General features: G+C 41.6%; 1 protein-coding gene, 1 long non-coding RNA gene and 4 other non-coding genes across 7 annotated transcripts in view; 3 read left to right on the top strand and 3 right to left on the bottom strand.

The window, feature by feature from the left end:
* Nucleotides 1-5682: 5682 nt before the first annotated feature.
* TRNAI-AAU lies at nt 5683-5756 on the top strand. The gene has a single exon. It is a non-coding gene; the product is annotated as a tRNA-Ile (tRNA).
* A 7353-nt stretch (nt 5757-13109) lies between these two features.
* Nucleotides 13110-13181, bottom strand: TRNAD-GUC. Its single transcript has one exon. It is a non-coding gene; the product is annotated as a tRNA-Asp (tRNA).
* Nucleotides 13182-13757: 576 nt separating this feature from the next.
* On the bottom strand, nt 13758-13829 carry TRNAG-UCC. The gene has a single exon. It is a non-coding gene; the product is annotated as a tRNA-Gly (tRNA).
* A 188-nt stretch (nt 13830-14017) lies between these two features.
* Nucleotides 14018-23393, top strand: part of LOC122754029 — a 36783-nt gene continuing 27407 nt past the window's right edge. For both annotated transcript variants that reach the window (XR_006356320.1, XR_006356321.1), the window contains exons 1-2: nt 14018-14273; nt 15002-16134. This is a non-coding gene — a long non-coding RNA (uncharacterized LOC122754029). The remainder of the gene's footprint in view (nt 14274-15001; nt 16135-23393) is intronic.
* Nucleotides 15650-15732, top strand: TRNAL-CAG. Its single transcript has one exon. It is a non-coding gene; the product is annotated as a tRNA-Leu (tRNA).
* LOC122754028 (heat shock 70 kDa protein 1B-like) lies at nt 20678-23193 on the bottom strand. Its single transcript, XM_044001992.1, has one exon. It carries the CDS (start codon nt 22917-22919, stop codon nt 20988-20990), a length of 1932 nt encoding a protein of 643 aa, XP_043857927.1. The 5' UTR covers nt 22920-23193; the 3' UTR covers nt 20678-20987.

Genomic DNA, 23393 nt, shown 5'->3' with positions numbered 1-23393 from the left:
GGGAGAAAAAAAGGAAAAATAAATTTACATGATAACTTTATTATATATTTAAAAGGAATAGCAAGTTGTACATAAAAGATTTGCCCTTTCATGACCAATTATCTTTTTTTTATTATACTATGTTATGGAAATGCTTGTTTTATTCCATAAATTAAAATGTTTTTAATTTTAAAAATATTATATGCCAGGAGCAGCTAGGTGGCACAGTAGATAAAGCACCAGCCCTGGACTCAGGAGGATCTGAGTTCAAATGTGATCTCAGACACCTGACACTTACTAGCTGTGTGACCCTGGGCAAGTCACTTAACCCTGGTTGCCCTGACAAAAACAAAACAATATTATACAGCTAGTACACTGGTTAAGTGAGCACCACTAGGCTGTAGCCATAGGGACTAACAACCATTGCTAGCTAACCCCTTTCCTTTGCCCTGCTCAGAGCTTGCCCTTGTTTTGTAGGAAAACTAAAATTCTCAGGCTTCGTTTCTATTCTTAGCTCAGATTCCTGAGGAACAATTATATTTTGAGCTTTAGTCTAAAGGATTCTCCCAGACACGCTCCCCAAGCAAGGTGGGGGAAGAGAGGGAGAATAAAAAAGGGACCCAGATTACAAACAAAAACCAGCTATGACAACAGGCAGATTTATTCCACCACAGAAAAGGAAATGCTAATAAAGAATCACATCATGGTTACAATCAGTGGAGTGACTAATATTCAAATCTCACTGTAGTCTTATAAATGTTCCTTTGCAGATGAAATCACCAATTTTACATTTCACTTTTCCACTGAGAGCACAGCCTGATTGATGCCAAATAGGTGCTTTCTTCCTTCCTTTTGCCCAATCTGATTTGCTGCTGTGGTCACTGTAGATGCTCTGGTAGTTAAGATCCTGATAATTCAGTGCCTGGGCAGGAAAAAAGACCAGCTATCTTTAGAGATCTCATAAAATGCCCTGGACCAAAGGAATTAAGACACAAATTCAAGGTGACTTCATTCCAGGCCCACACTTACCTAGGATTCCATGAATTCACTGCTTGTGGCCAGGTAGGAGTAAGACCACACACACACACACACACACACACACACACACAAAACCTGACATGATAGAACTCAGAGTCATCCTTATACTTAAAGTCTGGAAAGAGGAAGATGTCTGAGGGGAGGAGACTCCCCCCCCCCATACCCTTAGTATACCCACAATGTTCTGGTTTAGCAGTCAATTTTAGAACTTTTTGTCACCACGCAGAACAAACCTCTTAGTCATCATTAGCTTATTTGAAGCAGTCATACCATATTGGCCCCATGCATGTCTGGAAGCAGGCCCATTCAAAGCTTGACTGGGGTGCGGGTTTGGGGGGGGGTGTTAAAAAGAAAGAAAAGGCTGTGTGACCCTGGGCAAGTCACTTAACCCTCATTGCCCTACCAAAAAAACAAAAAGAAAGAAAGAAAGAAAGAAAGAAAGAAAGAAAGAAAGAAAGAAAGAAAGAAAGAAAGAAAGAAAGAAAGAAAGAAAGAAAGAAGAAAAGAGAAGAAAAGAAAAGAAAAGAGAAGAGAAGAAAAGAAAAGAAAAGAAAAGAAAAGAAAAGAAAAGAAAAGAAAAGAAAAGAAAAGAAAAGAAAAGAAAGGAAAGGAAAGGAAAGGAAAGGAAAGGAAAGGAAAGGAAAGGAAAAGGAAAGAAAAGAAAAGAAAAGAAAAGAAAAGAAAAGAAAAGAAAAGAAAAGAAAAGAAAAGAAAAGAAAAGAAAAGAAAAGAAAAGAAAAGAAAAGAAAAGAAAAGAAAAGAAAGGAAAAGAAAAGAAAAGAAAAGAAAAGAAAAGAAAAGAAAAGAAAAGAAAAGAAAAGAAAAGAAAGGAAAAGAAAGGAAAAGGAGTGCTACATAAGCTAAGGGTTGCTATTTCATGTCTTAAGTATTTTTCAGTGCCTGCTTCTGAGTATCATATGTGCAGGCTGTCTAAATAAATAGGACTTATGAGTGGTATGGATAAATGGTCTGGCCACCAATCAGAGAGCATGACCATACCTGCCCAGCCAGTTTTCCACCTAAGGGAGAGGAGCAGGAGAGGAGTTCTGGACAACTGAGACTGGGTGATCTCTCTGGTCTCCAAGAAGGGCACTAGGTCAGACTTACTCTATCTGCTACAACTCAAATATCTCCAGCTTAGGGGGTTATGATAAGTTCAGAACAAAAACCACTTCCCTGATCGCTCTTATAGGAGAGGTTAACCCTTAGCTTACACTTAGCAATCTAGCCCTTTCTCACCAAAAACTGGTTACACAAAAGACCTTTACTAATAGTGATAGACAGTAAACCCATTTATCCAAGCAAAATAGCAAACAGAAATTGAAGGAGTTCTATAGATTAAAATATTCCTAAGAATAATAAAGAATAAATGAACTCTTCAGCTGGGAGTGAGGTTAAGATCTCATCTCAAACCAGGAAAGTTCTACGCTCAGCAGTCTCCAGAGTTGCAAGCCCTGGAGGTTAAGGAACAAATTAGAGCCAATTTCTATGTATATCTGAAGCTCTGTCTCTCTCTCAACCACCTCCCTGGAGGTTGGCTGTGCGCCCAACCCTCTCAAATCCCTTTGGAAGTTACAAAGAGTAGTCCTCAGCATGCTCTTCACCAATCGGGAGTAGAATTCCTCCAGTACAAAGCACCCAGCCCAGGATGTCCCTCGGGACATCATTCAAAGGTTATTGCATGGGTCTTTTTTTTTTTAAAGTATTTCTTTTGTGATAGAGGAATAAATAGCTGTCCTATACCAGATCTATTTAGTGCACTGAGTATGTTTCTAGAAGGATTCCTGTAAATCCCATTGGGAGAGATCATAACCACGAGCTAAATCTACTTTAAAAATTTTCCTCTGGGATGGGATTGTAATGATCCAGACAGTCTGAAGAAAGCCAAATGTTCTCTCTTTAGGAGTCAGGATCTTCCAGAATTGCCTCAAGTCCACTTAAACCCAGAGCTGGGTCCCCTTAGTGCAGGGGTCCTTAACCATTTTTGTATCACATACCCCTATGACAGTCTGGTGGACCCTATGTACTCCTCTTCAGAGTAATGGGTTTTTTTGTTTGTTTGTTTGTTTTTTTAGTGAGGCAATTGGGGTTAAGTGACTTGCCCAGGGTCACACAGCTAGTAAGTGTTAAATGTCTGAGGCCGGATTTGAACTCAGGTACTCCTGACTCCAGGGCCGGTGCTCTATCCACTGTGCCACCTAGCTGCCCCAGAGAAATGTTTTTTAATGTATAAAATAAATTTGTTATTTTTGTTTAGTCATGTCCAACTCTTCATGACCCCATTTGGGGTTTTCTTGGCAAAGATATTAGAGTGGTTTGCCAATTCCTCCTCCAGCTCATTTTACAGATGAGGAGACTGAGGCAAAGACGGTTAAGTGACTTACCCCAGGTTACACAGCAGTAAGTATCTGAGGCTAGATTTGAATTTTAAAAGACCACTCTTCTTGACTTCTGGTCAGGCACTGTTCCACCGACAGGATTACAAAGGATATTGACTCAGTGGAAGAAGATAATGATAATAGTTATCATTACTATAATATTGATATTATGTTAATTATATTTAATTAATGTTCATTGCTATTAAAGTCTATATTAATAATAAATAGTATTATATTGGCGTTATTAAAATAATAGCTATTGGGGCAGATAAGTGGTGCGGTGGATAGAGCACTGGCCCTGGAGTCAGGAGTACCTAGGTTCAAATCTGGCCTCAGACACTTAACACTTACTAGCTGTGTGACCCTGGGCAAGTCACTTAACCTCCATTGCCTCACTAAAAAATAAAAATAAAAAAAATAATAGTTATCAGTATTAGCATTTATATAGTACATTAAGGTTTTCAAAGCACTTTACAAAGATTATCTTATTCGTGGCTCATCATAATCATTATACTCCTCTCTCTGAGTTTCTTTACAAAACCACAGACTTCTGGACTGAGATCCTGGGGGTAATCCCAAGGCAAGACTGTTGCTGGGATGATTTCAGAAGGGTTTGGAAAGACTCATATGTATTGATTGATGTATAATGAAGTAAGCAGACCCAAGAGGCACCAAGAGGTTGTGCACCATAACAGCAATATTGTTTGATGAAGAACTGTGAATGCCTTAACTATTCTCAGCAATACAATCCCAAAGGACTAATGATGATGCAGACTATCCACCTCCAAAGAAAGAACTGATGTTGATGGAGCACAGACTGAAGCATGTTATTTTTCACTTTCATTTTTTCTTTTATTTGATTTTTCTTATACAAAATGATTAAGATGTTAATCTTTTACATAACTGCATATGTATAACCGGTATCTGATTGCTTACAGACTCAGAGGAGTGGAAGGGAGGGATTGGAATTCAATTAAAAAAAAAAAAGACTGTTTCTGTAGGAAGCACAGAAAACACCCCCAAGAAAGGCCCAGGTCCTCAACTTCCTCCTTACTATTTCTCTACCCAGATTTTCCAGGACCTTTCTGGGACCTCCAAAAACCCCATCATCCAGTGCCTTTCTCCTACTTAACTTCTGTTTTAGACAGAATCGGTCAGAAGCTGATCATGTCATTCTAGCTCTACCATTAATTAGGTGTATGACTTGAGAAAGGGGAGAAGGGAAGGAGGGAATCACTCAATAGCTCTGGATCCCCAGGTACCTGCAAAATAAACTCCAAAGTCCCTTCTTGCTCTAAAATGATAGTTCAAGGAGACGCTGCTTCCTCCATCCAAAATAATCTCAGTCCCTGATTTCAGAAATAGAGGACAAACTCGCAAGCACTGTCCTTTCTTGACTGTTGTTTTCAATCCTCCAACTCCTGGCTTCCATTAGGGACTCTGGTTGTTCATAGATAGGCTTTTTAGGGTACCTGATCCACCCACTCTCACCCCCATGCCCGATTTGAATCCTATTAAACACGGAGCCAGAGCCTGACTGTTTGCAAGGAGACAGCGCCACCTGCTGGCCACTCTCCACCCAGCAGCCACGGCTTGAACATAGAGGGGAGCAAATTGCTTTGCTCCAACTTGAACCAACAACCCAGGCATTTTCTCAGTCTGGGAAAGTCTCCTCCCCTGATCCAACATCCAAGCTCAAGCAATTAAAAGCTGCGTGAATATGGTCAAAACACTTGGTCTCTCTGCAAAATAAAAGGTTAGTCTAGATGGGTCCTTCAGTAAAGTTTTCTGTTCAGTTTTGATAAAGTTTTCCATATTCAGTTTTGATGAAATTTTCTTATCCAGTTTTGATGATCCGTGATTCCAAGTAATTCTTGAGCAGCTGTCATGCTGAAGGAGGAGCCCTAAGGTGCTTTGCAGATGTTGAGCCCTGCATGTCAGTGACTTGATAGTGCACTGGACACGCAAAGAGCGGGAGAAATCGGGCCCCTTCTAAGTCTGACACTTTCACTTTGGACGTGGTCACTGCCTTCAAAAAGTTCTCAGTCTAATGTGGTGCTTTGAAATTAATCTATTTGAAACTGAAGTTGCTTCTCCAAAGAAAGGAACTTAGTGCTAGGGTACGTATTAGGTCAGAGACACTGAGCGCTGGAAAGGACAGTATTTTGTGCCGAGAAGGAATGAATGACCATTGTCTTTCTTTGGGTGGAAGTGGAAAAGTTGTAACTAACTTGGAATATTTGTTTTAAGTACTTTTATTTTTTTTAAAAACAAACCCCAACAGGGTGGCCGGTTAGCTCAGTTGGTTAGAGCGTGGTGCTAATAACGCCAAGGTCGCGGGTTCGATCCCCGTACGGGCCAAAGTTTTGTCTTTTTCTCTTTCCCCACCCACCTTTGTTTCGTTCCTAGATTTAAAAAAAAAAAGGAAAAAAAGAAAGGACTGAAAAAATTAATTGAAGAAAAGAGACTTGGCTTAGAATGCTGACTATCACTTTCTGCTACATTGCATAACCTCGGTACGTACATTTGCATTTGTAAAATGAAGGAAATCTGGAAGAATCGAAAGTTAAATATTTCAAAAGAACAAAAAGGAGGAATGAAAAGGACTTAGCAATATAGGATCCTTTTTTTAACCATAAAAGTATTTTATTATTTTCCAGTTACATGTAAAGATAGTTTTCAACATTTGTTTTTATGAGATTTTAAGTTCTAAATTTTTCTCCCTCCCTCCTTTCCCTCCCCCCTCCGCAAGACAGAAAACAATCTGATATAGGTTATATATGTACAATCACATTAAACATATTTCTGCATTAGTTATGTTGTGAAAGAAGAATCAGAACAAAAGGGAAAAACCTCCCCCCCCCCAAAAAAAGTAGAAACAATATGGTTCAATCTGCATTCAGATTCCACATTTCTTTTTTCTGGATGCATCATGGATCCTTTGGAATTGTCTTGGATCATTGGCAATACAGGATATTAAAACATACTCTAAAATTTTAATTATATCTGTTTGGATTTTATTTAAAAAATTAAAAAGTTAGTCAATGGAACTCTTTTAGTAAGCAAGAGCCAGAAACCACTGCATAGTACCTAAGTGTTCCATACACACCAGAACACTAACTACCAGAGTAATGACACCCAATTCAGCAAAAACTTCCAGGATAACCATAAAGTACTTTGGAAAAATTAGGTTTAGACAAACATCTTAAATCATATACTACAACAATCTTCTAATATCTAATATTTTTCTCTATAGTGTTGTAGACAATGTAAATTTTTCTCCAAGTTCTTCTTACTTTACTCTGCATCAGATGAAAGACATGAGTTTCCATTGAAACTTTCCATTTCGTCATTTCTTAAGGCATTACAATATTAGTTACATTCATATTCCCCAATAGGTAGGTGCCCCCTTTACTTTCTGGATTGGGGCTACCACGAAAAGAGCTACAATAAATATTTTTGTACATATGAAACCTCTTTCTTTGATCTTTTTGAAGGTCGATGTCTAGTAGTGGCATAGGTGGAGCAAAAAGAATGAACACTTTAATAATTTGGGGGGTGTGGTTTTAAATTGCTTTCCAGGATGTATGGGCCAATTCACCACCCCACCAAAGATATATTAGTGTGTCTGTTTTTCCTGAACATTTGTCAACTTCTTCTGCCAAATTTGCCATTCTGAAGGGTGTGAGATGGAACCTGAGCGTTGCTTTCATTTGCATTTGCCTAATTGTTGGGTGATTCAGAGCATTTTTTCATAAGATTGCTGATAGTTTGAATTTCTTCTTTTGAAAATTGCCTGAAGTTTGGAACTAAAAATCCTATGAAAACAAATGTTGAAAACTATCCTTATATGTAACTGGAAAATAATAAAATACTGAACAATTTTTTAAAAACCTAAAAAGTAAAGGTAAAGAAACTTAAAGGAAAAAAATGCCTGTTTGTGTCCTTTGGTCATTGGGGAATGGTTCTTAGTCTTGTAAATTTGAACCAATTCCTTATATTTCTTGAATAGGAGAACTTTATCAGAGACATTTACTGCAAACATTTTTCTCACCCATTTCATTTCTAACTTTTGCTGCATTAGATTTGTTTGTTCAAATACTTTTCAATTTTATATAATCAAAATTATCCATTTCCTTTTCTGTGATTTTCTCTATTGCTTGCATATAGTTATGAACTATTGCCCTATCCACATATCTGAAACATATTTTTCCTTGTTCATCTGATTTTCTTATGATCTCATCTTTTACGTCTAAGTCATGTATCCATTTGGAGTTTTTATTAGTATGCAATATGTATCTCTGTATATTTCGTCTGATAGCCAAGATGTATAGGGAATTGGTACAAACATTCTTATAAGAGCAATTGCCCAATAGATAAATGGTCAAAAAATATGAACAATTTTCAAAAGAAGAAAAGGAAGCCATCAACAACCTTTGAAATAATGTTCCAACTGAATACTAATAAGGAAAATGGAAATAAAGGTACAAACACCCATCCAATTGCCAAAGATGACAAGAGACAAATGTGATAGATTTTGTAGAATCTAAGGGAAGACAAGCACAATAATGAACTGTTGGTTCATTGAACTGTGAATTGATCCACTCATTCTGGGAAAAAAAAATTGGAAGTATTCCTAAAAACAATTTGGAAATTACATATATCATTTGACCCAATGAAGTCATATACTCCAAGAAGTATATATGCTAGGTATATATGCCAAGAACTTAAAAGAACAAAAGAAGGCCTTTTTACACAGAAATACACTCCCTGTAGCAGCAAAGAAAAGGAAGAAAAATGGGTGTCTAAGAAATGACTGAACAAATAATGGTATATAAATGGCTCTAAAATAAATTGGGAATATGAAGAATTCAGAGAAATTTTTCAAGACTTGTGTGAGCTAGGTGTGTGACTTTGGACAAGTCACTTAACCCTCTTTGCCCCACCCAAAAAAATGTGAGCAAAAAAACTTATGTGAGCTAATTCAGATCAAAATAAGTTGATCTAGGATAATAATTTACACAAGAATCACTAATTATGAAGAAAAACAGTATTAAAAGACTACAGATCTCTCATCAATGACATATTGTTTCATGATATCAGAAGACCAAATGTGAAATGTGCCTCCTAAAGAGATAGGGAACTATAGGTGTAGAATAAGGTATATATTTTCCAAATATGGTCAAATGTTTGTTTTAATTTACTTATTTGTGATAAGGGAAAGTTTTAACGAAGAAGGCAAATAAGATCTGAGTTTTGGTGGTCAACAATGTGATATAGTAGTCAAAAAAAGTGAAAAAGATCTTAGGTTGTATTAAAAGTTGCAGGGGTGGCTAGGTGGTACAGTGGATAAAGCACCGGCCCTGGATTCAGGGTTACCTGAGTTCAAATTTGGCCTCAGACACTTGACACTTTACTAGCTGTGTGACCCTGGGCAAGTCACAACTCCAATTGCCTCACCAAAAAAAAAAAAAGTTGCTTAGTCTATAAGACTAGGAAGGTAAAAGTATTTCTGCATTTTGTTCTGTTCAGACATATTATTACTATATATGTAATTTTAGGAGTTATATTTTAGAAATAAAATGAAAAGGGCAGCAAGATGGCACAGTGGATAAAGCACTGGCCCTGGATTCAGGAGGACCTGAGTTCAAATCTGTCCTCAGACACTTGACAGTAGCTGTATGGCCCTGGGCAAGTCACTTGACCCTCATTGCCCTGCAAAAAAAAACAAAACAAAATTTTTAAAAAAAAGAAAGAAAATGAAAAGACCAGAGGAAGGCCACCAAGATGATGAAGGAACTGGATACCATGCCATTTGAGTATAGCCTAAGTATAGCATTTCTGTGGCACCAGAATCCTACAGACACACACACACACACACACACACACACCTCTCTTTGGGGTTGCTTACTAACTACAACCTGCATTCAAACTGGCCTATCTGGGTTTCTTTGTATTTGTTTGTTTTTCCACAATGGGAGACCAGTACAGCTGTGGCCATAACACTACTCAATTCTCAAAGTGTTAGGAGTAATTCTGGTGAGAAGTATACATGCCTATATCTCATAAGCCCCAACCAATGTGCTCTTCATTTATATAAAGCAATTATAATGCCACTATTGACTAATCTTAAACATGAAACATTTATTTAACACTAAAGGAAAAGCAAGAATAATCATAACATTTACTCACCAGAAGACAAAAGCAGGAATAATCAAAATTCACAAACCTGGGTAATACTTGCCAATCACTTGCCAACATCTATTGAAAGTAGAGGAGGAAAAAAAAAAAAGAAAGTAGAGGAGGGAATAAGGCACACATATATAAACTTGGTACAGAGTCACAAGTGTAATGAAGCCCATGTGCCAGAGGTAATTCATGATTCTGTACTGCAGGCCTTGATGTCCTTAATCTCTTTAGGGAATTGTTTGCATCACTTGTTTTCTGCAGGGCTAAAACCACTCCTCTGATCTCTGTTTTCCTTCTGGTCCTCATAGCTCTTCTACTGTACAAAGCCACTTATCTGCTACTCTTGAGCTATTGAAACATTGTTGAGTTCTTTTAGCACATGATCACTTTTGGCAGGGTACTGGCAAAGTGTTATACTTTTTTTAGCAAAAAATATAAGCATAGGTGCTAGAAAAATAAGAATAGCTTTAAAGACTATTTTCAGTCCTCTACTTTACCTTCTCTCTTTTTTTCTTTCTTTTTTTTTTTTTTTGGTGGGGCTTTACTTTTTTTTTAACTTGACTTGACTTTACCTTCTCTTAAGCTATAGGAGACATTAAAAAGCAACACAGGCACCTAGAGTGGTTTTCTCTCAGGCTGTAGATGGAACTAAAGGACAATCAATTGCAAAAGATTCTTCTGTTGGGGGCAGCTAGGTGATGCAGTGGATAAAGCATGGGTCCTGGGTTCAGGGGGATATGAGTTCAAATTAGGCCTCAGACACTTATTAGCTGTGTGACCCTGAGCAAGTCACTTAACCCTCACTGCCCCCCCCCACACAAAAAAGATTCTTCTGTTTTCTAATGAACCTCCTAAAGCTACACTGATCTCTTCCAATTAAATAACTACCTGAATCAGCTGTAAAGCCTGCCTGTCAGCTATCCCCCAGCTCTTGTGATTTGTATTCAATAAGTAGTTTCTCCCACAACCTTGTGTATTCTCTCATCTTCTTTTAACTCCTGGGCTCAGCTTTTCCCCATCTTCTCTCGTCCACAGATACCGATGCTTCAAATCAGGTATTTCTTGTGTTTAGTGACTCATCTCTTCTACCTTATAGTGTGAAACTCCAAAATCTATATCTTTCTTTCAGGCATGAACTCAACAATCCTTAAACAGGTATCTGATGTATGAGTTCTCATTTAGAGGATTCCAAACTCTGAAAAGTCCTATGTAGGTGAGTTAATGGAAAAAAGTTCCTTCCAGGCAATCCTACCTTCAGTCACAGCTTTAGCCTCTGAGTTATACTCTTGTCTTTCCAGTTCTTTCAGAATAGTCCATGTCTCTACCCTACACATGTTTAAAACTCTGATGGGCTGTATTTTTTCTCAAGCTGGTTTTGTCAGTGTTACACTCATAAAGTTCTTTTTCTACTCCTTTCAGCAGCTGACATGTCCACATTAGAACCTTAGATGAGGAGCCCCGGACAAAATCTTCCTATCAAGAGAGGCAATGGCTCTGGGGGGCATAGAAGGCACATCAGGGAAGGATAGATAAACACCACTGCCAGGAGACAGCCAGAGGGTTAGATCTCCATTCTGCTATACCTTTGGAGAAGGTGATCATGAGCAGATTGGGTACTCGCATGAAAAGAATGCAGCTTCAGTGTTGTGCATAAATTGAGCCCTAGAATTGATGATGGGAAAAGAAGGTAGGGGTCAGAGAAAGAGATCTCTTTCATCTCCCAAATCAGTCAGCATGGCATCATTATCACCTATGGGTCTATTCCACTTGGACTCATGGGACCCACATAGAAGTGATAGTGAAAAGTGAGCATGTGAAATACACATTTCACAACGATTTTAAAGAAAATATTGTTACTGCTTTTGGAAGGGCTTTGACTTGGAAACTAGGTGACAAATATTACCCTTATCTGGGCTACATCAGAGTGAGCCTAGAAGTCAATAAGCAGGTTGTTGGTGTCAACAGGAAAATCAACAGACATGCCCAGACCCAGAGAGTATCTTCTGTGTGTCAGCCTAGATTGGAACCAATTTCAGTCTGTTCAAAATAAACCAGGGAACAGCAAACCAGATCCAGCCCTTTACAATGGAATATATTAAACAGTCTGTGTTTAGTTGACCTTTTGGTAACCTGGAAGTACTGGGCTCTCCTTTACTGGAGGTGGACAAGCAGAGGCTGGAAAACCACTTGTCAGGGATCATGGAGTCAGAATTGGAATGTTCCTCAGAAACTATTTTGACTAGCTTAAGGTCACACTGGTAGTATGCATAAGAGGCATAGAAGACAAACACCAAAACTATCCCTGTCTACTGTCGAGGAGCTTACAATCTACTGGATGAAACATGAAAAACAACTATATACAGACAAAATATGTGCAGTATGGAAGGAGGACACTAGCATGAAGGAGGACCAGGAAAGGCTTCTGTCAGAAGGTGGGATTTGGTTGGATTTTAGTGAGAGAAGCCAGGGTGGAGAAAAGGAGGGAAAAAAGTCCAGGCATTCAGGACAGCCAGTAAAAATGCATTTTTAAAAACCATATTAGACTGATAGATCTGTCGATCGACTGATAAATGATTGATCGATAGATGATAGGTGATTTATAGATGATTTATAAATAGATGATAAATGGTAGATAGATGATAGATAGGTGATTGATAGATGATAGATGACTGATAAATAAACAAAAAATGATAGGTAGATAGGTGATAGATATGAGATGAGATATGAGATGATACGATATGATACGATACGATACGATACGATACGATACGATACGATACGATACGATACGATAGGATACGATACGATACGATACGATACGATATGATATGATATGATATGATATGATATGATATGATATGATATGATATGATATGATATGATATGATAGAATGAGGAGAGTGTCTTATGATAGGAACCAAGACCAGAGTCACTGGACGGCACAGTACCCGGAGGGAAACAAGGTGGAAGAAGATTGGAAAGGTGCAGGGGGCAGGTCATGAAGGTCTTTGAATGCCGATGTATTTTCTATTTAATCCTGTGGGTAATCAGGAGCCACTGTAAAATGTTTAGGCATGAAAAAATTTTTGTTTTATGTTGTAAGAAAAGCAATGCACCGCATTGAAGGAGGTTTGGGGGGGGGGGTCTTCTCCTCTTTTCTTGCATCCTTAGAAGAAAATGATCCTGGGCCAGTGTGGTAATGCCTCGTGGTAATCAGTTGCACACCAGGCCACACACATCTCTCCAGAGGAACGCGGGCAGAGGCGTTGTTCCCAGCTCTAGAAGTAGCCCAGCTATCTACCTACCTAAGGGCCCCTAGTATTCCCCTAGGTTAAAGTGGATTGATTGTCTCCTTAGGATTTTCGGAAGTTTAACCGCCTGGAATGCAATAGACATCCCTGCTCCTTCTCATTTCGTGACCGGTTAAGGACGATTCCAAGTTGACTGAGATAACTATGCTTATAACTAGAAACATTTTTCTGAACAAGTTGGGAGGCAGCGCAGAGATGAAAAATGTAAAGTAGCCTCCCCGTCGGGGAATCGAACCCCGGTCTCCCGCGTGACAGGCGGGGATACTCACCACTATACTAACGAGGAAGACACAAAGAAAGTTCCTATCTGCAGAAGGTTGTAGAATTGGCAAGGAATTTGTATCTTCATTGTATACTCCTAAATTTTGTCTAGGGTTGATGTCATGTCTATTCTCCTAATTTTAATAAAAATTATAAGGCAAAGCTTCTAGCTGAAAAGATCAGACGTGAATCTATGAACAACAGAGTCTCTACCTGTTACCTGGTGACCCACAGGCCCTTTGAAAGGAAGAAGGATGAAGGAGGGGACGGGGGACGGGGGTGGAAGAGAAGTGGTGTTCCAAAAGAAAGGGCACACAGAAGTGAATCTGGGGTGGATGAGGAAGGTCTCTCTCCTCTCTTTCTGTCTCTCCCCCCATTCCTTATCCTCTCCTCTTCTCCCCCCTCTCCTCCCTTCTCCCCATCCTTCCTTCTCTCCTCCCTCCTTCCCTTTCCCCCATCTCTCCCCTTTTCTCCTCCCTTTTTTCTCTCCTCCTTTCACCCTCTTTTCTTTCTCTTTCCTCTTTCATTAGAATAAGATTTAAAAATTAAAACTAAGTTCTATTTTGGACATAAAAAATTAAAACTTTTTAAAATGTAGTCTTGCGTTGGCCGGGAATCGAACCCGGGTCAACTGCTTGGAAGGCAGCTATGCTCACCACTATACCACCAACGCAGCTGAAATATCGACTTGGAATAAGTTTAGATGAGATCGGCACAGAATTTGCTATGCTTTCCTGAATATTTGTTTTTCCTAAATTAAGAATCCACTGGATATCGTCCCTTTACCCGGATCAGGAAAGGGGACCTCTCACCCCTCTGACCCCACCCTCTTTTTACCAGCCGGTGCCCCCACTGGGAAAAGGGCAACAAGCATATATGCTTAAGCGCCTACTATGTGCCCTTCAGGTGCCTGAAGGTCCTAGACTCTGGAATTGCTGAGACAAACCCGAAACAATCCCTGCCCTCGGGGGGGGTTTACTCAACTCCCGGACTCTCTAGAAGAGCCAAAATAATCTGGGGAAGGAGAACAAGAGCACAAGTCTGGGGAAGAAGACAGGCGTCCCCTTGGGAAATGACAGAAGGCAGAGAGGGGAAGGAAGAGTTCGGTGAATAACAGGTAAGCCAAATGTACTGGAACAGAGAAAGAAAAAGCTTCCTTCATCCAGCCGGGAAAGTCTGGCTGAAGTGCCTTTTGTCCCTGGGTAAGTGGGAGCCTTTGAAGATTCTTGAGCTAGGCAGCAGCACACGTGATCGAGCCCTTACTTGGGGAGATGCAGGCAGAGCAGATTGGACAAAAAAGGAATGGAAACTGGGGAACGGAGAGGACAGGACAGGCTTGCGGGAGACGTAGAGGAAGTAGAATTGACCAGTCTTGACAAGTGATTGGAAAGGAGGGATGAGGAGAGTGGACATTTGAGCATAAACGAGAAAGATAAGAAAAGGTGGATGGGATGGGGAGGTGGGGGGGAGGAGGAGTTACCCTTCCAACTGATAAAAGATACGCCTCTGGGGTGGCCTACACCCACTGAACTCTTCTTTGTGGTCACCCAAAGGAAGGAGAAATCACTTTCTCCTGGAGGAATCCTAGAAGGCGTCGTGGAAGAGGCTTCATTTGATTTGAGCCTTGATTGACGGGACAGGTTTTCCTGGGGAAAGGACATTGGAAAAAAGGAGATGGAGTGAGAAAGAGATGGGTGGATAGGAGGGGAGATAGATGAGAGGATGGAAAGATGGATGATGGATAGATAGAGGGAGCGCGTGGGTGGATGGAGAGAGAGGGGGAAAGAGAGGACAGATTGAGGGCAGTGATTGTTTTACTTTTGTGTTTGTATTTCCCGTGTCTAGCACTGCTGCCTGGCCCCACACAGCAGCTCAGTAACTGCCCCCTTGATGGATTGAAATAAGTCTGGAAAGGTGGGTTAAAACCAGCGTGGGAAACCAGGAGTAGCCTGGCCTTTAATTCTGTAAGTAATGGGGAGCCACGGGGAGCTCGGAGCTGCAGAGGTGCTCTGCTGCTGCCAGAGGCCCTCTTTCCCAGACTCAGAGAAGGGCGGCTGAGACGCAGGAATCCAAGGCAGCTAAATCGTCGCGTTCCCGGAGCCTCTACCTCTCTTCACTCCTCGCCTCCACCCAACCCAGACCACCCAGGCACAGCCCTTCCTAATGGCCCCCGAAGCGGGAAAGAGCCAAATGGGTGCGGAGAACTGAGGGCTTAAGCAGGAAGGAGCTAACAGAGCAGCGGAGCCTGCCCGGCCTCTAGGGGTCGCTGGGCTCTTGAGCTCCGGTCTCTTTTAGCGTAGAGGATCCCTTACCATAAATGACGGAAAGAGCCTAGAGGCCACACATAGACAAAGGGGCTCCCTCCTTCGTATTCAGTCTGGGCAGATATTTTTTAAAGTTTCACACCAGGTATTTACGGTAGCGAGAATTCTGACAGGCAGCTCCAGTTTGCAATACTATCCAGTAGAGGAAGAAAGACTCTTTTTCTTCGTAGTCAGGATGGCCGAGCGGTCTAAGGCGCTGCGTTCAGGTCGCAGTCTCCCCTGGAGGCGTGGGTTCGAATCCCACTTCTGACAATTACTTTTTGAAAAAAAATTTCTCCTTACTAACTGAACTCTTCGGGAAGCTACTCGGCTGCTGCGCCGGCGCCAGGGTCCTTGGGCAGGCGCAAGCGGAACACCGCCTGCCCTCTGTATAGCGAAGTTCGCTTTGGGAAGCGCTTTCTTCATCGCGCTCCTATGGCGACCTGGTGCAAGGATGGAGGAGTCCCCGGCTCCGAATGGGGCGTCGTTGGGGTGCCCTCCCTACTCGTTGATCGGTCACTCGGTTAGGCAATAAACATTTATTAAGCACCTACTATGTGCCAGGCGGTGTGCTGAGCTCTGGGGATACAAAGAATGGCAAAAGACAGGCCCTGCCCCCAAGGAGCTTACAGTCTAACGAGGACGGCAACGTGCAAACACCTCTATGCAAGCAAGGTACAGAAAGGACAAATTGGAGAGGGGCGAGGGGGATGGGGGGGGGGACGAGCCTTTCGTTCCTACCTTCTTCTGTCCAAAAGGGTTCTTGGGCATTTGCTGGAGCTGACGTTTGTGTCTTTGATTCCTTTGCGATGAAAAAAAGAGTGACATCCCAATGAGGGGTTCCGGACCAGAGCTGCTGACAACGTGGGTCCAGGGTTCTCAGTAACGCGGCGTGGCAGGTCCAGAAGGTCTGTCTGCTCCGGGCACCCACTAGGTGATCCGTAACGCAGAAGTGAAACAGACCAGTAGAACTGATCAAGCAGTGACCCCATGTGAAGGTGCATTTGTAACAGTCCCCTCCTCCCCCCATTTTAAATGATCAGAAATGTCTTCTCTTCTTTCTGTCAACGCCCCTTGCACTGTATGGGGCGGGGGGGGGGGCGGTAGTGGAGGACAGAGACAGAGACAGAGACAGAGACAGAGACAGAGACAGAAAGACAAAGACAGACGCACAGAGAGACAGAGAAATGAGAGAGATGATAGATAAATAGACAGACCGACAGACCGACAGATAGTAGATAGATAGATAGATAGATAGATAGATAGATAGATAGATAGATAGATAGATAGATAGATAGATAGATAGATAGATAGATAGATAGATAGATAGATAGATAGATAGATAGATAGATAGATGGATGGATGGATGGATGGATGGATGGATGGATGGATGGATGGATGGATGGATGGATGGATGGATGGATGGATGGATGGATGATGGATGGATAGATAGATAGATGGATGGATGGATAGATGGATAGATAGATGGATGGATGGATGATAGGGAGATAGGTGAATGGATAGATAATAGATATATAGGAAACGAAAGGAAAAAGAAAAGAAAAAACAAATTCCTTGTAACATATGCATAGCCAAGTGAGACAAATTCCCTCAATGGCTGTATACAAAAATACTTATGTCTCCTTCTGTACCTTAAATCTGTCACCTCTTTGTAATAATAAGCAAATTGATTTAGGTAGGATTGTAATTTTTATTATATTGGCTCAACTTACCCATGAGCAATTGATATTTTTCCCAAATTTTTAGGTCTATTTTTATTTCTGAACACAGATTGTAGTTGTATTTATATAGTTCTTGTGTATATCATGAAAGGTAGACTCCCAAGTATTTTATATAATCTGTAGTCATTTTTTTCCTTCCCACTTGGTTTTTTTTTTTGGTGTTTTATAGAAATGTTGGTGATTTATGTTGTAGCTTGATGAATGTTCATTGACTTGAGTAGGATTGAATTGGATGGTTAAGCTACACTAAGTGGCCCTGACTATTCTCAGGAGGCTCTGGTTTGTTTGTTGTTTTTTTCCTGAGGCACATGTTAAACATCACATTTAACATAACCTTTTCTATTATCAGCTGCAGACTACAGCATAAACCAAATTTTATGCCAGCCAAGATGAAGAGAACTTAGTATTTAAATATTTCTAAATATTTGAATAGCACTGAATAAATTCTCTTGCACTTCTGATCTGGATAATGGATTTTGTTTTGGTTGGTTGGTTGCATTTTTCCAATTCACAAGCATTTATTAAGTGTACTATTATGTACTGTGCTTGGGAACTGAGGCTGCAAATAGAGAGAATGAAACAATCCCCACCAACAATGAACTTTCCTTCTACTAGGGGGCAAAACCAAGTACATTTGAAAAATATAAAAAAATATATTTATAAAAAATTTGAAAGTTGTAAATTAAAATCTATACAAGGGAGTTAAACACAAGGGACTTTGGGAGAGAGGGTGCCAGCATTGGTATCAGCAAAGGTTTCCTGCAGAAGATGGGGCTTTTGAGTTGGAGGTAAGGAAAAATTTCAGAGAAATTGTAGAAGATCACTATGGGCTGATGCATAATGAAGTGAGCAGAACCAGGAAAAACATGAATATAAAGAAATCCAAGTTTGGGGAAGTGACCCCTGTGAAGGAGATTTAAAGACTCAGAAAGGAAAGTTCTTGCCACCAAAGTTCTTGGCCCTGTCAGATGGTTCAGCATCAGGAACTGTTATAATTGTATTAGTGGAAATGACTTTAAAGAAGAGGCATTCATATCTGCTTTTTTTGCTGCTCCCTAAAAATTGGCCCGAGATGGAAACTTTCTATGTTTCATCTCAGTGATTAGAATGTGAGCTCCATGAGGGGAGGAAATGTTTTATATTTGTATCACCAGCACTTAACATAGTGCTTTGCACAACAGATTCTTGTTTCATTCATTCATTCATTCATTCATCACCTTTTTGGCAATTTATAGAGAGTTGCAAGGAATAATAGGATGTTAAGTGACCCTTAACCCTTGTGTGGGTTGAAGAGCTAGTATGTGTCCGAGAGAGAGATCTTAAACCCAAGTCTTCCTGGCTCTCTATCAACTACACCAAACTCAAAAACAGTGGACACAAAACAGTTCATAAGGATCCCTACAGGCTGCAGATGTACTTAGTTCTAAAATACAATATCTTATTTATTGTATTTTTATTTATTTTGTCAAATATTTCCCAATTATGTTTAAATCTGTTTGTGCTAAACTCGGGAGTGTTGTAGTCATATGCCAAGTGTGACACTGTACTGTGTCACCTCTCATATTACTAGTATTTCAGAGGCAAAAAGGTGGACACAAATATTTGTAGAAAATGTGATTCAAAGCCTGTTTAATACTTAACTAGGCAATTCTAAATTGCAGACATTTCTCTTAATTCTAGCAAGTAGAATGGGCATAAGTAAAACATATGTCCAATTTTGTGAAAATATAGTTTATGCTTGTCCCACACTCTGCAAAGTCTTTGAATGGTGTCCACTTTGAGCCCTATGACCCAAAAGGGATCAAAGAAAGGACACAGAGATACCAAAGTATTTATAAGACCACTATTCATAGTAACAAAAAACTGGAATACAAGGGACTTCTTATCTCTTGATGGATGGCTGAAAAAACTCTGGTATATAAACGAAATGGATTACTATATAACAAGAAATGAGGAAATAGACATTTCTGAATAAATTGGGGAGACCACTATAAAATGATGGTGAACAGAACTAGAAGGAAACTTTTTTTTTACAAAAACATAAAGAAAACCAACTCTGAAAGTTGATAGAAAAATAAATAAGTAAATAAATGAATGAATGAATAAATGAATGAATAAATAAATTTTAAAAAAACAAAAAGAAATAAAAAGAAAGTTGATAGAGTCCTGATCATTGCAATGATAAACCACAATTCCTGAGGCCTCATGATGAAGTATGCTATCCTCTTCCTCTTCCTGCTGCTAGAGGTAACAGATATAAATAAGTCAGAATGAGGCCTAGAACTGAATCAACAAAGAAAGATTCTCACTTGGTAGCTGAGCTAGCATATGAACACACCCTTAAAGTGGGGGAGTTGATTGACTCTGTCTCCACCTTTATATGAACAAAATACATGTTTTAACCACTTTTTTTCCCCATTGATAAACTGATTTCTCAAGACTTCAAAAGTAAGTCCTAAGGATTTTCCTCTTCTTTTGCCTAGTGTCAAAGCCAAGAAAGACATCCATACAACCCAAAGGATATTTAAAATGTAAACAAATTATTTTTTAGCCCTGTGACTCTGATTGACCTGTAGTACACACTCCCAATTCTATAGTTTACCAACTCTGTGATCTTGGGCCTGTCACAGTCTTCTAGGCTTTTTTCTTCATCTGTAAAATGATAGGGTTAAAGAATGTAATATATAAGGTGCCTTCCGATTCTAAATCCTTTTTTGTTTGATTTTATATTTACAGGTTTTTACTTTTAGTGGATTTTGTAATCTACTTTTGTGGGGTTTTCCTAGTTTTCTGAGAATAGGTACTAAGAGATCAAAGGAAGAAATCCAGGTAACAGAAGGGAAACAACAAATGTTATCTACAGAGTGTGTGGCAAGTCTTTTTATAATTTGCAGACTACTTGTAGTCTGGTTCTGGACATAGATATAAGCCCAGACCAAGATAAAACAGGCTAGGTCTGGGAGCAAGCAATTCAAGATAAAGAGGGAGGCAGTTGGTTAGTGTACACTATCTTCTACTTGCAAAGAAGGGGATGTGTCTTAGTGGCTTTGCTATAATAACATTCCAACCCCAGTACACTGTCCTGACTCCCCCAAGGTTCAAGGGGGTATATCATCTCTTTGCCCCAGGCATGAAATCACATTGGATTTTTTTTCACTCATAAAGGTAAGGATTGTGACTTATTAAGAAGTCTGATGAGCTCTGCCCTCATTTCAAAGATTGGGGGAATGTAAGTGTGAAATAGTTCATGAATGAGACTTGATGTGTTCATTAGTTTTGCCAAATTGTTATCCCTCCCCGATTTAAAAAAATCTATTTTTAAAAAAATGATGTTTCACTAGTTGAGAGAGTGACATGTTTGGAAATGGAGGTGATGTAAGACCAACAATTATCAATAATGTTTATTTTTAAATAATGATTTTCAAAACTCCAATGTTTCTATCATTGCTCTAATGACACTCGATACAAACTAATAATTCCTTTTCATAGTTTATTGATATTTTCCAAATAAATAATACAAACATTTTTCTAATAAACTATGCAGATAAATAAGAAAATATACACGTTCCAGCCGTCGAACAAAGACCTAAATAGACAATATTATGCTTGTCCTAACTAAAAGGGAAGAGTTGGAAGAAAAAGTCAAAAAGTCACTGATTCCCAGGGAGGGGGACTGCTGAGTAGAGTTCTCCAGGAACAGCATTGTCCTGGGGCTCACTCTAGTGGCATGCATGATATCCGCACCAGTTGTTCTTAGCTTACAATTTCCTAGCTAGCACTAGTCATTTAATCCACCTCTTCGATGGTGGGTCCAGGGGTGGGATTTGAATGTCGGGCCTGGGCCCCACAGCTGTTCCCTCCCTGTGGGCCAGGTGCCTGGTAGAGCTGGGCGATGATGGGGTGACACACCCGCTCCAGTTCCTTCTTCTGGTGTTCATACTCATCCTTCTCTGCCAGCTGGTTCACTTCCAACCAGGAGAGGACTTCCTGGCACTTTTCTAGCACCTTCCTTTTGTCCTCCTCCTTGATCTTGTCCCGAAGGCCATCCTCTTGCATGGTACTCTTCACATGGAAGGCATAAGACTCCAGAGAGTTCTTAGCAGTCACCCTTTCACGTTGAGCCTCATCTTCAGCCTTGTACTTCTCAGCATCCTGCACCATCCTCTCCACCTCCTCCTTGCTCAGCCGGCCCTTGTCATTGGTGATGGTGATCTTGTTGGCCTTGCCTGTGCTCTTGTCTGTGGCGGAGACATTCAAGATGCCATTGGCATCGATGTCAAAGGTCACCTCAACCTGGGGGACCCCACGAGGTGCAGGAGGGATGCCACTGAGCTCAAAGCGTCCCAGCAAGTTATTGTCTCGGGTCATGGCCCTCTCCCCCTCATACACCTGGATCAGGACACCGGGCTGGTTGTCTGAGTAGGTGGTGAAGGTCTGAGTCTGCTTGGTGGGGATGGTGGAGTTCCTCTTGATCAGGGTTGTCATCACCCCACCTGCTGTCTCGAGACCCAGGGACAGGGGGGTCACATCCAGGAGCAAGAGATCCTGTACTTTCTCTGACTTGTCTCCCATCAACACAGCTGCCTGTACTGCTGCCCCATAGGCCACAGCTTCATCCGGGTTAATGCTTTTGTTCAACTCTTTGCCATTGAAGAAGTCCTGAAGCAGCTTCTGTACTTTAGGGATGCGGGTGGAGCCCCCAACCAAAACAATGTCATGGATTTGGGTCTTGTCCATCTTAGCATCCCGAAGGGCCTTCTCCACTGGCTCCAGGGTCCCCCGGAAGAGGTCTGAGCACAGCTCCTCAAAGCGAGCCCGAGTAATAGTGGTATAAAAGTCGGTACCCTCGTACAAGGAATCAATCTCCAGGTTTGCCTGAGTGCTGGAGGAGAGGGTTCGCTTAGCCCGCTCACAGGCTGTCCGCAGCCTCCTCAGGGCCCGTTTGTTCTGGCTAATGTCCTTTTTGTATTTCCGCTTAAACTCTTCCACAAAGTGGTTCACCAGGCGATTGTCAAAGTCCTCCCCACCCAGGTGGGTGTCCCCTGCTGTGGCTTTCACCTCAAAAATGCCATTATCAATGGTGAGGATGGACACATCAAAGGTACCACCCCCCAGGTCGAAGATGAGCACGTTCCGTTCCCCTCTGCCTGACCTGTCCAAGCCATAGGCAATGGCTGCTGCTGTGGGCTCATTGATAATCCTGAGCACATTCAGGCCCGCTATGGCCCCAGCATCCTTGGTGGCCTGGCGCTGGGAATCGTTGAAGTAGGCTGGCACAGTGATGACTGCGTTGCTGACGGGGTGCCCCAGATAGGCCTCGGCTGTCTCCTTCATCTTGCTCAGCACCATGGAGGAGATTTCCTCTGGGTAGAAGGACTTGCTTTCCCCTTTGTAGGCCACTCGCACCTTAGGCTTCCCAGCCTCACTCACCACCTGGAAAGGCCAATGCTTCATATCCGACTGCACCACCTGGTCAGAGAACTTGCGGCCGATCAGACGCTTGGCATCAAAGACGGTATTCTGGGGGTTCATGGCCACCTGGTTTTTGGCAGCATCCCCGATGAGCCTCTCGGTGTCGGTGAAGGCCACGTAGCTGGGTGTGGTGCGGTTGCCCTGGTCGTTGGCGATGATCTCCACCTTGCCGTGCTGGAAGACACCCACGCAGGAGTAGGTGGTGCCCAGGTCAATGCCGATGGCTGTTCCCTTGGGAGCAGGCATGATCGCTGGAGGATTTCTTCCCTTCCTCTTTTCTGGGGCTGGAGAGAAGATGCAGCGTCGAGAGTGTTTACGGAGAAGAAGTGGTGGAGGTCCTTAGCTCTGATCTTCTTAGTCTCTCTTGGGGGAGGAAGCAGATGGGTCTCGGATGTCCGCTGGCTCTGCAGCAACAGCTCTAGATCTCTGTGGATCCTCAGCCGGGATATGCTAGCCACGGCTCAGGGCCGGCGTATTTATGCAGTGGCTGGAGACCCGCCTCCTCCCTCCGCCTCCAGCCCGGAACCTTCGGGCCAATTCTCGGAGAGCCGAGAACCGGGGCCGCTATTTGAATAACCCCGCCCGCTCCGCCTGCCGCCGACCAATCAGAACCGAGGACTCGACTCCTCTAGCAAATTCTCCGCGGTTCGGGCTCCAGCTAGCATTCTCCAGCGAGGGGGCGACGGGGAGGGCGGGGGCGGAGCTTGGAGGGAGTTGTAT

Source organism: Dromiciops gliroides, chromosome 4 (genome assembly GCF_019393635.1).
Source record: "Dromiciops gliroides isolate mDroGli1 chromosome 4, mDroGli1.pri, whole genome shotgun sequence".
NCBI lineage: Eukaryota > Metazoa > Chordata > Mammalia > Microbiotheria > Microbiotheriidae > Dromiciops > Dromiciops gliroides.
Note: the sequence above shows the minus strand (reverse complement) of the source record. Positions and strands in the feature narration are given on the sequence as shown.

What these genes read in the sequence shown, in the direction of transcription:
- LOC122754028 (XM_044001992.1), bottom strand. Translation starts at nt 22,919, where the DNA reads ATGCCTGCTCCCAAGGGAACAGCCATCGGCATTGACCTGGGCACCACC.